The following is a 13,197-nucleotide window of genomic DNA, read 5'->3' on the forward strand; positions in this document are numbered from 1 at the left end:
GTCAAATTTACCAACAATATTTTTTTGCTGCTTGTGTATTGAATGTGTTTTTGTGACATTAAATGTGAAATTTTCAACAACAAAAAAATGTATCTCTTCAAATCTTCAGTTTTTTTTCCCTGATTGTTGTTCTTTTTCACTATTTGCAGAAAGATTCTGCTCCACCCATAGGAATGCACAGATCCAAATCCAAACATGAACTTAAGCTTCTGGAGAAAATTCCAGAAAATGCTGAAGCCACTGTGGTACTCGTTGGTAAGCAATTATAGTCTGATTCTGAATCCTATAGGAATCCTGTTGGATTTGTATCATTCTGGAACAGTCCTAAAGGTCTCAAATAAGACTCCTTTAAGACTCCTAAATAATCTGGAATTTGGAAAAATAAACTGGAAAAATATGAATTTCGGTTTATCCTGTTTAAACGGTTAAGAAATGGTTGTACATTACTACTGATTTGATTCCAAATCAACCAGATGCATCAGGAACTAAAATGACTAGTACAGAGCTAACAAATGATTTCACAGAACTACAGGAAATTAAATGTATTGCTGTCTTTTCAGGCAGTGTTGACTTCCTGGAGCAGCCCACCATGGCATTTGTTCGACTTCAGGAAGCTGTCGAACTGGACTCAGTGTTGGAGGTACCGGTTCCTGTTCGGTTTCTTTTTGTGCTGCTTGGTCCTCCCAGCACCAGCATGGACTACCACCAGATCGGACGCTCCATTTCCACACTCATGTCCGACAAGGTGAGAAAGACGGTTGGCAGTCACCACTGCACAAGTTCAAAGGGGATGCATTGTTTCATGCCAAAAATTCAGAATATAATACCTATATCCAGTGTTAACTCGATCGCATCTCTCTCCAGCAATTTCATGAAGCTGCATACCTGGCAGATGATCGGCAGGACCTGCTCAATGCCATCAATGGCTTCCTGGACTGCAGTATTGTTCTCCCTCCATCAGAACTAGGCGGTGAAGATCTTCTGCGGTCCGTCGCTCACTTCCAAAGAGAGATGCTCCGCAAGAGAGAGGAGCAGGAGGTGGCCTTATTGTCCAAAGAACCCAAGAGCCTTGAAGAGAAAGGTATGCATTAACCTGTGTAGCTTTAGATCCAGTTCAGCTTTTATTTTGGTTTTGTTTTATTGCTTTGTGTTTTTTTGTTATTTTGTGTTTATTTGTGTTTGTGTGTGTGGTGTTTTTTGTTTTTTCTTTATTGCTTTTTTGTTATTAGTGTTTGTATGTTTTTTTTGTCTTTTTGTTGTTTGTGGTTTTCAGTTGTTGTTTTTTTCCGTCTTATGTGTTTTGTTTTGAGCATTTTTGTTTTTCTTTTGCTTTTCTTGTTTTATGTCTTGTGTTGTTTTCTTTTTTGTTATTAGTGTTTATTTTTTGCCTTTTATTTTGTCTTTCTGTTTGTCTTTTGTGTAGCTTTTGTCATTTTATGTAGACATTTTGTTTTGTGTGGGGTTTTTTATTTTTTATTTTGCTTTTCCTTGTTATTTTCGCTAGCTTTTTTTAATTGAATTTTTTTGTGCACGCACATTTATTTATTATTTATTTTTTTCAACTTCCATGTTTATTTCCCCAGCAACCTGTTATATTCATAATACCCCATATTCTCTCTCTATGTGTAAATCAGAGGCCTTGCTCACACCCTTAAAACTAGAAGACGACCCTTTACGACGCACAGGCCGTCTGTTTGGTGGGCTGATCCGTGACGCCCAGCGCCGTTACCCAAAGTACATCAGTGACTTCAAGGATGCACTGAACCCCCAGTGCATGGCTGCTGTCATCTTTATTTATTTCGCTGCTCTTTCTCCCACCATCACATTCGGAGGTCTTCTAGGTCAGTTACACTACCGCTTCGTCTGTACTGTTACTGACAGTAACATATTGATAAGATTTTAAATGCAATAAAATAATCATTTTAAATGCATGTGATCAATTACAGTGTTTTAAAATTGAAATTATTGTTAAGGAAAATATATTTGGTTAGTAAATTGCATTCCAACATCAAAAGAAAATATATACATGTATGCAGACATAATAAGTGTATGTCATGGTGTTATTTGTATTTTTATGCTAATTTGAAAAAAGACCATTATCATCGTATATTATATATTTTTTGTACTTTGTGGTAAAATGAAATTCACCAACAATTTTTTTTTTTTTTTGACGTTAAATGTGAAATTTCCTTCTGAATTTTTCAGTCATTGCCCCATATAAAATACACTGCCTGGCCTGGCCACCAAAAAAAAAATGCTGTAATTGTTTTTTTTTATTTATTTGCTTGTTAAATAAGCAAATACTGAAGAATCTAGGATTGGATCATTATTGCAGTGATTAATGTTTCTGACATGTTATATGTTTGGCAACAATTATTTTAACCCTAACTTATACAGTCTCTACCATTCTCAATACAAGATCTCAGTCAGAAAATAATTCAACGCTTGATGGCAATAAATGTTGTGATGTTGCATAAAGTTGTCAAAACAATGTCAAGATAAATGCACGCTGTAATCAAAGCTAAAGATGCTCTAATTAAACTTTTTTTTTGGCTAGGTAGTGTACATCTCTTCAGATCTTCTCAATTTAATTAGTAAATTGCTTCCAGAACTGACTTAATTACTTTAAATGCCTTCAGCCAGTTATATAAAAAAAAGGTTATCATGATACACACAATCAGTGACTCTGATCCTGATAAGTATTTTAGATTACATTTGCTTGCATTCCAGATAGTGTATGTGTCCGACCTCGCTGTTCAGTAATTCAGTTTTGTGTGTACAGGTGAGAAGACTGAAGGGCTCATTGGTGTGTCGGAGCTGATTGTGGCCACATGTATTCAGGGTGTGTTGTTCTGTCTGCTCGGGGCTCAGCCGCTTCTGGTGGTGGGCTTCTCTGGACCAATCCTGGTGTTTGAAGAAGCCGTCTTCTCTGTGAGTTTACAATACTCTTCCTTAAACTAGATTCCCTACCAATATATATATATATATATATATATATATATATTCATATATATAAAATGAATAATTATATAAAATATCTCCTCTGTCCTTATCTTCTCCAGTTCTGTAAGGGCAATAACATGGAGTACCTGACAGGTCGGGTTTGGATCGGTTTTTGGCTCATCATCATCGTGGTGGTGATGGTGGCCTTTGAGGGCAGCTTCATGGTCCGATTTGTCTCGCGTTTCACCCAGGAGATCTTCTCCGTCCTCATCTCTCTCATTTTCATCTATGAGACCTTCTCAAAGCTGGTCAAGGTAGTTTGGATCATCTTTTGATCGTGTTTGTCATCATATATGATTGTGAAGTCCTCTTGACTACTGGTGTTTCCCACAGATATTCCAGGAACATCCTCTGAGACGCTGCTCTGCTACGGTTGTTGATGCAAACAACTCGACACACAACTCGAGCATGGAAGATGTCACTTCAAGTCCATTAGCATCAAACAGCACTACACCGGAGACGGTGAAGGTGGTTGGTGAACCTAATACTGCTCTGCTTTCCTTGGTGCTCATGTCTGGGACCTTCTTCATCGCCTTCTACCTGCGCAAGTTCAAAAACAGTGCCTTCTTTCCTGGCAGGGTAAGACGCTGTCTGATCAAGTCACCCAATGTTGAGTGATTAGGACATTACAAAAGAAAATGTAGTTGTAATTGACCAATTGTGGTCTTTTTTTTTTTCTTTTTTTTTTTACAGCTAAGAAGAGTTATTGGAGATTTCGGAGTTCCTATTGCCATTCTCCTCGTGGTTCTGGTAGACTACAGCATTCGAGACACATACTCACAGGTGAGAATGGATAGTTTTCAATTTGCAGATGATTTGATGAAGTTAAAGTCAAGTAAACCAAATGATAGTATTAATTTCATTTATATTTCATGTTAGGTACCCTAAATATTAAAATTTAATGCATTAACCGGCACTATTTGTGCTATGGATATCTAAAATTGGCCAGTTTGTTGAAGAGATTCATTATTATTATTTTCTTTTATTTCTTATTGTCATTATTTTATTTATTATTTTTAACGTTACACTCATCATATTTTCTTTGCTTTTATTTTATTTTTGATTGACTTTATTTTTAATTAATTTTCTTTTATTATTTTGCATTATTGTAATTGTTTGTTATTGTCCATATTTATTTTTAATGCTTCACATTTATAATTTATTAATTTTGTTTATATTTTTGGTTTACTTCATTTTTAATTCATTTTCTTTCTTCTTTTTCTAGCATTTTATGACTTGAATTTTTTTCTCATTTTATTCACATATGTATTCTGTCTTTTTTATTTTTTTTATTTTTTATTGCCGCACCCTACAGAAACTGAGTGTACCCCGAGGTTTTTCAGTGACTAGTCCTGATAAGCGAGGTTGGATAGTCAATCCTCTGGGCTCTGATGGTCAGTTCCCCATCTGGATGATGTTTGCCAGCATCCTTCCGGCTCTGCTTGTCTTCATCCTCATCTTTATGGAGACACAAATCACAACGTGAGTCCATTGCCATGTTTCGTCTCATCATAATGATGATTACAGAGCTCGAACATAAGGACATTTGCCCTAAGCTCAAAAATGTGTTTTTAGCTGTATTTTAGAGCCAGTGAAGAAATCTTTGTTTTTCATGATGTGATATTTTGTGGAAAAAAGGTTTAAATGTTTACAGGTTTTTAATAAAAAAAAAAAGCTAGTAATTATATAACTGTAATGTAACTCATATACATATACAACATTTTTCTCCCTGATTTATGGAACACATAAAATCATGGCAGTATTAGAGATGCTCTCTCTCCTTCTAGGTTGATAGTCAGTAAGAAAGAGCGAATGCTGGTCAAGGGTTCTGGTTTCCATCTGGATCTGTTGCTCATCGTGACTCTCGGTGGCACTAGCGCACTGTTCGGTTTGCCATGGATGGCCGCGGCCACTGTTCGCTCTGTAACCCATGCTAACGCCCTCACCGTAATGAGCAAAGCCGTCGCTCCAGGAGACAAACCTCGAATCCAGGAGGTCAAGGAGCAGAGGGTGACCGGGTTACTGGTGGCAATACTTGTAGGTGGGTTTCAAACAATTACTGTTTATGCACTTAAATGCATCCTGATCAATACAAACTGCTGATAATAAAACAAAACAAAAAATCAATAATTTCATTATTATTACAATATTGAAGGATAATTGTCGGAAAAAGCGTCCAAGATACAAATTTGGAATCAGATACTATTTTTGGAATGAGCAACCCAAAAATGCGAAGGAATTAAAAAAAAAAAGTATTAAAAAAAAGTATTGGATTTCATCCAGCAAATAAGATGCATGGCAGTTTCATTATTTATTGGACATTTAGTGTTTTGGAAAGACAAGCAGTCAAAGGCCAACCATTACAGTAATTTTTAACAGTTTAAGTGGATAAAAACACCCTTTACTCTTAGTAAAATCCCTACATAAAATCTTGTGGCTTATTGCTTTAAGATTAATAGTATTTTATTACATGCACATTAAATCAGTGTAAAATGACTATTGTATGCATTGCTAGATGTATTAAATGAAGAAAAAGTCTATGAAATTGCAAATTTTGTTGGCTGTAGGTCTCTCAATAGTAATCGGTGATCTGCTCCGTCAAATCCCCATCGCTGTGCTGTTTGGCATCTTCCTGTACATGGGTGTGATGTCACTGAATGGAATCCAGCTGACAGAACGGATCCTGCTGCTGCTGATGCCCCCTAAATACCACCCCGATCACACCTACGTGCGCAAGGTCAGGACCCCAGTCTGTTTTCTGTTCATTAATAAAGAGGATTTTGGTTCAAAGGTACTGTGGCAGTAACATGCTGCAGTAAAGGTATCAGATACTTCACAGAAATCAACAATATGGAAGGTAGAGCTGGTTTGTACTGTGTGTCTTGACTGAATTTCTGTGACTGGATCCTCAGGTGCGGACCCTGCGGATGCATCTGTACACTGCCATACAGGTGGTCTGTCTTGTTGTCCTCTGGGTGGTCATGTCTACTGTGGCATCGCTGGCTTTCCCGTTTGTTCTCATCATGACTGTCCCTGTCAAGATGTTTCTTCTACCACGCATCTTCAGCACTCGTGAGATGCAGTGTGTAAGGATCTTTGCATGCACAAAAAAATGTTCATCTTTTTTTTTTGAAGAATTAATACTTTTATTGTAAAGACAGTAAAGACATTTATAATGTTACAAAATGTTACATTTATAGTTCAAATAACTGCTGTTCTTTTGAAGAATCTGAAAAATGTATCACGGTTTCCACAAAAATTGTATCTGTAACATTGATAATAATAAGAAATGTTTCTTGAGTAGCAAATCAGCATATTAGTATGATTTCTAAAGGATTATGTGACACTAAAGACTGGAGTAATCACAGGAATAAATTACATTTTAAAATATATTCAAATAGAAAACAGCTATTTTAAAGTAATATTTCACAATATTCCAGTTTTTACTGTGTTTTAGTCAAATAAATTCAGTCTTATTGAGCATAAGAGATATCTTTCAAAAACATTTTAAAATATCTGACCGACCCCAAACTTTTAAAAGGTAAAATTCAAGATTACTTCCAAAATTAAATTAGATATATTTAGTTAACATAATGTCTTTCTTTTAAAATCTATATGAAACTGCCTTCATAGCCCATTTTATTTCCAAAATGTTATTTTATTTTTATTTTATTTTCATTCATTTTCATATTAATTTTATTTTAAAATGGGGTGACACCACCTCAAAAGAGACGGAGCAAGTCTTTACCCATTTCCACCACTGAATCAATTTTTTTTTAAAAAAAGGTAATTGCAAATTTAATCTAAAAATTCTGACTTTTTCTCACAATTGTGAGTTTATATCACGCAATTCTGAGGAAAAAACTCAACTGCGATATGCAAACTGGCAATTCTAAGAAATAAAGTCAGAATTGCGGAAAGAATTGCGGAAATTACAGAAAGTCTTTCTTTCCTCAGAATTGGACTTTATAACTCGCAATTGCGAGTTCATATAACGCAATTCTGAAAAAAAAAATCCGAATATTACATTTATATAACGCAATTCTGAGGAAAAATAAAGTCAGAATTCCGAGTTTATATAATGCAGTTCTGAGGAGGAAAAAGTCAGAATTGTGAGAGAAAATGTTGCAATTACTCAGTTTTATTTTTTATTCAGTGGCGGAAATGGGCTTCCATAGTGCACTGCTGTATCATGCACAAAAGATACATTAAAGGGTTAGTTCACCCAAAAATAAAAATTCGGTCATTAATTACTCACCCTCGTGTTGTTCGAAACCCGTAAGTCCGTAAGTCGACAAAGTAGTCCGTGTGACGTCAGTGGTTCAACTGTAAAGTTACGAAGCTACGAGAATACTTTTTTGCGCAAAGACGACAAAAATAACGACTTTATTCCACATTTTCGTCTCTACTGCGTTCTCGTAGCTTCGTAACTTTACAGTTGAACCATTGATGTCACACGGACTACTTTGTCGATCATCTTGGTACTTTTCTGGACCTTGAACATGGTAGTTACCTTGCTGTCTATGGGAGGGTCAGAGAGCCCTCAGATTTCATCAAAAATATCTTAAATTGTGTTCCGAAGATGAACGAAGGTCTTAAAGGTTTCAAACAACACGAGGGTGAGTAATTAATGACAGAATTTTAATTTTTGGGTGAACTAACCCTTTAAGAAAGTAAAGTAGGTCATTTTCAAAATCACGTTGACTGATGCTGTTTGTGTGGCTTTTCTATCTCTCTTCTGTGTCTCAGTTGGACGCTGATAATGCAGAGCCCACTTTTGATGAGAAAGAGGGACACGACGAATATACAGAGATGCACATGCCAGTCTGAGCCACGACCGCAGCTGTCCGTCTCTCGCCTGTCTTCCTGTCAGTCACACTATTGGCCAATAGGACAGTTGCTTTTGCTAAACCAAATCGCACAGCGAGTCTCGACATGCTGTAGAGGTGAGAATAGTGCATTATGTCCACCCGGCATTTCCAGAGACTCATTTCATTTGTATTAGAGAGCTGCTATCACACCGTTTAGCCTTAAACAAGCATATTTGTCGCCTATGAGGAAAACGAATGTACCTTATGGTACGTTCCTAGCACCATTCAGGGCCCATGCAATATTATATGAAGTTTTTAGTGAATATTCATGATCAAGAAAGATTGCCAAGGTCCATTTCATCTGAAATTGTATGTACGTCTGTGCTTTTAATAGTTTTACTGCCTTATTTTCTGATTTATGACCCAGCATACATTAATTCACACAATCGACAGTATTTTTTCTTTTGTTGCCATCCGATCATGACTTTTTTTTTCTCTTTCAAAATTCTGTCTAAACAGGTGTTTTCTTTTTTATAATGCATGAAAGTCACATGAAACCCTAAACTCTCATAATAACTCTAGATGTGCAGTTGCTGTATATTTTATATTGACTGTTACATGCAAATGACTCATGAAGGATGAGGATGAATTTGGTAGTAAATGGTCTTGAGGGATTTTAAGATGTGTTTTAGCTCGGATCGATGCACTAGTGACCTAGTTTGGAGTCCCATTTTAAGAAAAAGAAAAAGTGTGTCCCTACAGATGATCCCAAAATTGTAGTTCGTCATAGTTAATTAATTTATTAGAACTAAATATGTTGACCTGATAAACTGGTATTTTCTACCACATTTCTGAAGTCTTTCTACATTTAACGTTGAATTAACACTAAAAGCCTGTTATTTTATTTCAGCACCAGTTCTCAGCAAACACGCAATGTAGATTTTGATTTACTTACTAATTATTTATTTGTTTTATGGGAACCGTATTATTTATGCAAGTTCATGAGGGATTTTGCCACAGAATTCCTGACTAATATCACTAACTTTTTTCCCCATCATTCACTAATATCCCACTTATTATCCACTTACAATATTTTTGGATCCCTACAGTCAGTTAGACAGGGAATATGCACTAATAAGATTCAATTCAGCACACTTTCACTTGGAATATTTTGTGCACACAAACCAATAGGAATAAAAACAACAACTTTAACTATTTGGTTACAGTTATGGTTATGTTTGTTATTTTAGTAGCATTTCACATTTGTTTTTTTGTTTTTTATCTCTGGAGGCATTGTGCTTTAAACTACAAAACAAGTGCTTTACTTCTTATTTACATTCCAGATTATGATTCCAGAATCGGATGTGTTAGGATCTTTTAATTATAGGAAGATAGTATGTTAGTTTTATATTGCTTTAGATTATGTATGTGCTAACTAATGACATATGAAGAGTGAGCTCAAAAATAAATCATGTAGATGTTATTTTTTATTCGACTAGGAAATTTGATGTCATTATTTGAGCGTACAACGTGACTGGATCAAGAATATTTTTATAAAATGTTGTCCGTGTTGTCGTTTAGTACATCAGGACCATCAGCACATTGTACTTTGTCACCGTTGTTTATCTTTGACATTCCCTCTGCCCGTGTTCAGCGACTGGTTCCAGGTTTGCATGACATGTCTAGACACGTTTAGAACCAGAGAACTCTGGGAAACCTGATCGTAGAGCAGCACTTTGACGTTGTGTGTGAATGCAGGCAGGAATATGCTTGCGTTCTGTTGCTACAGTGTGGATGCTCAGCAGCACTTGTTTGTAGATGGTATTTATGGATGCTTTGCGGGGTTTAAGACTGAAGGTTAATGCTGGAACATTGTGGTCATTTTAACTTTTGCTGATATTAGTTACAAGTATGACCTGGTGTGCTTAGCAAAGGAGGGTAATTTTTACCATCTGTGTGCATTTTTATGCATATTGTTTTTACTTGTTTGGTTATTGGATATTTGATTATTAAATGTTCCTCTGTACATAATGCAGTATTTACAGCAAATTCCAAATATTGCAAATAAAGTTGATTTTTCTATTTAAATTGTATATTCATATCTTTTTTTTAATTGTCTTTTTTAACTTCAATTTAAATTGTAATTTTTTCCACTGATACTGTGTAGCAAAGCTTACTTTAATAATAATCATTTTGGAAGGATGCATTAAATTGTTAAAAAGTGTCAACAAAGGCATTTAGGTTGTTACAAAAGATTTCTATTTCAAATAAATCCTGATCTTTTGAACTTTGTTTAACATTCTATTCAAAATGTATTGCTGTTTCTACACAAATATTAATCAGCACAACTGTTTTCAACATTGATGATAATAAGAAATGCTTCTTAAGCAACAAATCAGCATATTAAAATGATTTTTTTAAGAATCATGTGACACTGAAGACTGGAGTAATGATGCTGAAAATTCAGCTTTGATCACAGGAATAAATTATATTTTACAATATTTTAAAATAGTTATTTTAAATTGTGCTTATTTCTACTGTATTTTTGATCAAATAAAACGGGGGGGGGGGAGCTCATAACTACAGCTGAATTTCAAGACAATAAATAACTATATTTCTGCTTGTGGCAGTGTTCTTATTTAGTCCCTGATTTGTACACATCATGCCAGGGCTCCACATGAACAGAGACGGTTTTAGAGAATGTTTAACCTGGTTTTTGGGTAAGCAGACATTTGCAGTTGTTGTTAAGTTCAGACGTGTTAAAGATGGCTGTGCTGCTGTGGATCGTGCTGCTCTCTGCTGGAGTCTCACAAAGTCAAGCACAAGAGTCCTTCAGCAAACTCCCAGATATCTACAAGAGAGGAGTGGAGCTGTCTTTACACATGTTCAATGACCATCACAGCATCAAGAACCATTATCTCTTCTTTAAATCTATTCATCAGGCAGAAATTGAGGTAAATCCATTCTTGTTCTAATTTTATTCTCTTTTCTGAAATCTATCTCTATCTATCTAGTTCGTTTTTATTTTTGTGGTACTAAACAATATTTCATGGCAGAAGAAATGATAATTGTTTTACTAACACAATCACATGTAGATTTTTGTTGGGTAACACATCCTGAAGAGCAGGTCAGAAATTCCAAAGACTCCTGCTGCCACAAGTTCATTTTTAGGTCAGAAATCACACATGAAAATCTCCTGGGACCCAACAACAAAGAGGACAGAAGTGAGTTGCAATGTTGTGTGGACATGTGGAAAAGTTCTATATACATTTAGATGAATTTCTATCATCTCTATAGGCAGGATTTGATGTCAAATACATCTACCATAACTTTTATCTGAAAGCCACCGAGTGCAAAAGAGGTACCGAGAACGCAGATGCAACCACATGTGGATTCAGGAATGATCGGGTAAGTGTGATTCATATGTGAATTTAAAGCAAATATGCATTTCAAACAACCAAAGAAAGTTAGAATATGAATATCAGCTGTTTTCATTTGTTCTTACAGTTGCATGTCAACATAAAATAAGTCATTTTCCAAACACGTATTAAATGGGTGCTTTAAAAGACAATATGTATTTTATGTTGCATTTGCAAATGATAATACAGTTAAATACACTACTATTCAAAAGTTTGGGGTCAGTCAAATTTTTGAAGTATCGCATGTCCACCAAGGCTGCATTTATTTGATCCAAAATACAGTAAAAATGGTAATACTGTGAACTACTATTATTATTTAAAATAATAGTAATGTATTTAATGAAGTAATTTATTCCTGTGATGCAAAGCTGAATTTTCAACATCATTACTCCAGTCTACAGTGTCACATGATCCGTCAGAAATCATTCTAATATGCTGATTTGCTGCTCTATAAACATTTTTTATTGTTATCAATGCTGAAAACAGTTGTGCTGCTTCATATTTTTGTGGAAGCCAGGATACATTTTTGCTTTTCAGGAATCTTTGAATCGAAAGTTTAAAAGAACAGCATTTATTTGAAATTGAAATCTGTTGAGTGTCTTTACAGTCAGTTTAATGCATCTTTGCTGAATAAAATATATATTACTAACCCCAAACTTTTCAACTGTAACTGATAAATACTAAGTAAATAGCTGAAATTAGAAAGTATTTTTGCTGCTGATGCAATATACACTATCATGCAAAGTATTATTAGGTTTAATACTGACAATATACTTGCATTATATTGATGGAAATATTAAGATCTACAGTATAAAGTGGCAATAAAGTGGCATTTCCTTATACTTACTGGCGTAATTTCCATATTCTTCCAGCCTGTTGTTGACTGTGTGATCTGCTACAAAATCTCTGCAGGAGAAATTAATGATAAGCCTAAACCTTATTTAAACTGTATGCATCGACGATTGCTTTCAAAGGTATTCCCTCTTCATATTCTTCATTTTGATGATGGATTCTCATTGCCTTACCTGTAAAAAACACTTGACCATTACGATGTCCATTTTTGCAAATATTTTGCCCAATATATTTAAAAGAATAGCTAATCCAAAACTAAAAAATTTGCTGAAAATGTGCTTACCCTCAGGCCATTCAATATTTAGACGAGTTTGTTTCTTCATCAGAACAGATTTGGAGAAATGTAGCATTACATCACTTGCTCGCCAATGGATCCTCTGCAGTGAATGGGTGCCGTCAGAATGAGAGCCTAAACAGTTGATAAAAACATCACAATAATTGACAAGTAATCCATACCACTCCATCAATTAACATCTTTTGAAGTGAAAAGCTGTGTTTTGTAATAAACAATTGCATCATTAAGGTGTTTTTTGACTTCAAATAGGAGTCATGTGGACTACTTGTGGATTATTGTGATGTTTTTATCAGCTGTTTAGGCTCTCATTCTGACGGCACCCATTCACTGCAGAGGATCCATTGGTGAGCAAGTGATGTAATGCTACATTTCTCCAAATCTGTTCTGATGAAGAAACAAACTCATCTACATATTGGATTGCCTGAGGAAGAGTTACTAGTATTTTCAACTAAATTAATTTCTGGGTGAAAGATTTCAAGATGTACAAAGTTTGAGCTGTGTGTAGAAGTGACTCTTGCTGTCAGCATAATCTTTGTGTTATTGTTTGAACACAAGGAAAGCAAGAGAGAGAGAGAGATTGGCTGTTTCCGTGTGGGTTTTGGCCATCTGACCCCGACTCCTGTGGCATCCACCAGATCCTAGAGAACAGTTGGAGGAGAAACGTCATTTGAAATCTGATGTTCTGGAATCTACTGGCTTCACGATCTCAAACACAGCATGTTTTAGCATGTCTGTTCTTCGCCAAATCAATTCTTGCATCACATTTATCTGATTGTCAAGAACTAAAGAGAGCATTGCACAGTTGGGGTCACATTTT

The 13,197-nt window shown here is 35.4% G+C and overlaps 1 protein-coding gene across 6 annotated transcripts in view; it reads left to right on the forward strand.

The window, feature by feature from the left end:
- The window catches only part of LOC107690982 (anion exchange protein 2-like), a 49,326-nt gene extending 39,424 nt beyond the window's left edge, over positions 1–9,902 (forward strand). For all 6 annotated transcript variants that reach the window (XM_016489425.1, XM_016489430.1, XM_016489429.1 and 3 more), the window contains 13 exons: positions 150–255; positions 561–745; positions 865–1,081; positions 1,635–1,841; positions 2,783–2,931; positions 3,063–3,257; positions 3,337–3,582; positions 3,697–3,786; positions 4,319–4,485; positions 4,791–5,044; positions 5,571–5,740; positions 5,916–6,089; positions 7,753–9,902. In XM_016489425.1, coding sequence (XP_016344911.1) covers positions 150–255; positions 561–745; positions 865–1,081; positions 1,635–1,841; positions 2,783–2,931; positions 3,063–3,257; positions 3,337–3,582; positions 3,697–3,786; positions 4,319–4,485; positions 4,791–5,044; positions 5,571–5,740; positions 5,916–6,089; positions 7,753–7,833 — 2,241 coding nt within the window. In that variant the 3' untranslated portion in view covers positions 7,834–9,902. The remainder of the gene's footprint in view (positions 1–149; positions 256–560; positions 746–864; positions 1,082–1,634; positions 1,842–2,782; positions 2,932–3,062; positions 3,258–3,336; positions 3,583–3,696; positions 3,787–4,318; positions 4,486–4,790; positions 5,045–5,570; positions 5,741–5,915; positions 6,090–7,752) is intronic.
- Positions 9,903–13,197: the final 3,295 nt, after the last annotated feature.

The sequence above is a fragment of the Sinocyclocheilus anshuiensis genome, unplaced genomic scaffold, assembly GCF_001515605.1.
Source record: "Sinocyclocheilus anshuiensis isolate Anshui unplaced genomic scaffold, SAMN03320099.WGS_v1.1 scaffold102, whole genome shotgun sequence".
Taxonomy (NCBI): Eukaryota; Metazoa; Chordata; class Actinopteri; order Cypriniformes; family Cyprinidae; genus Sinocyclocheilus; species Sinocyclocheilus anshuiensis.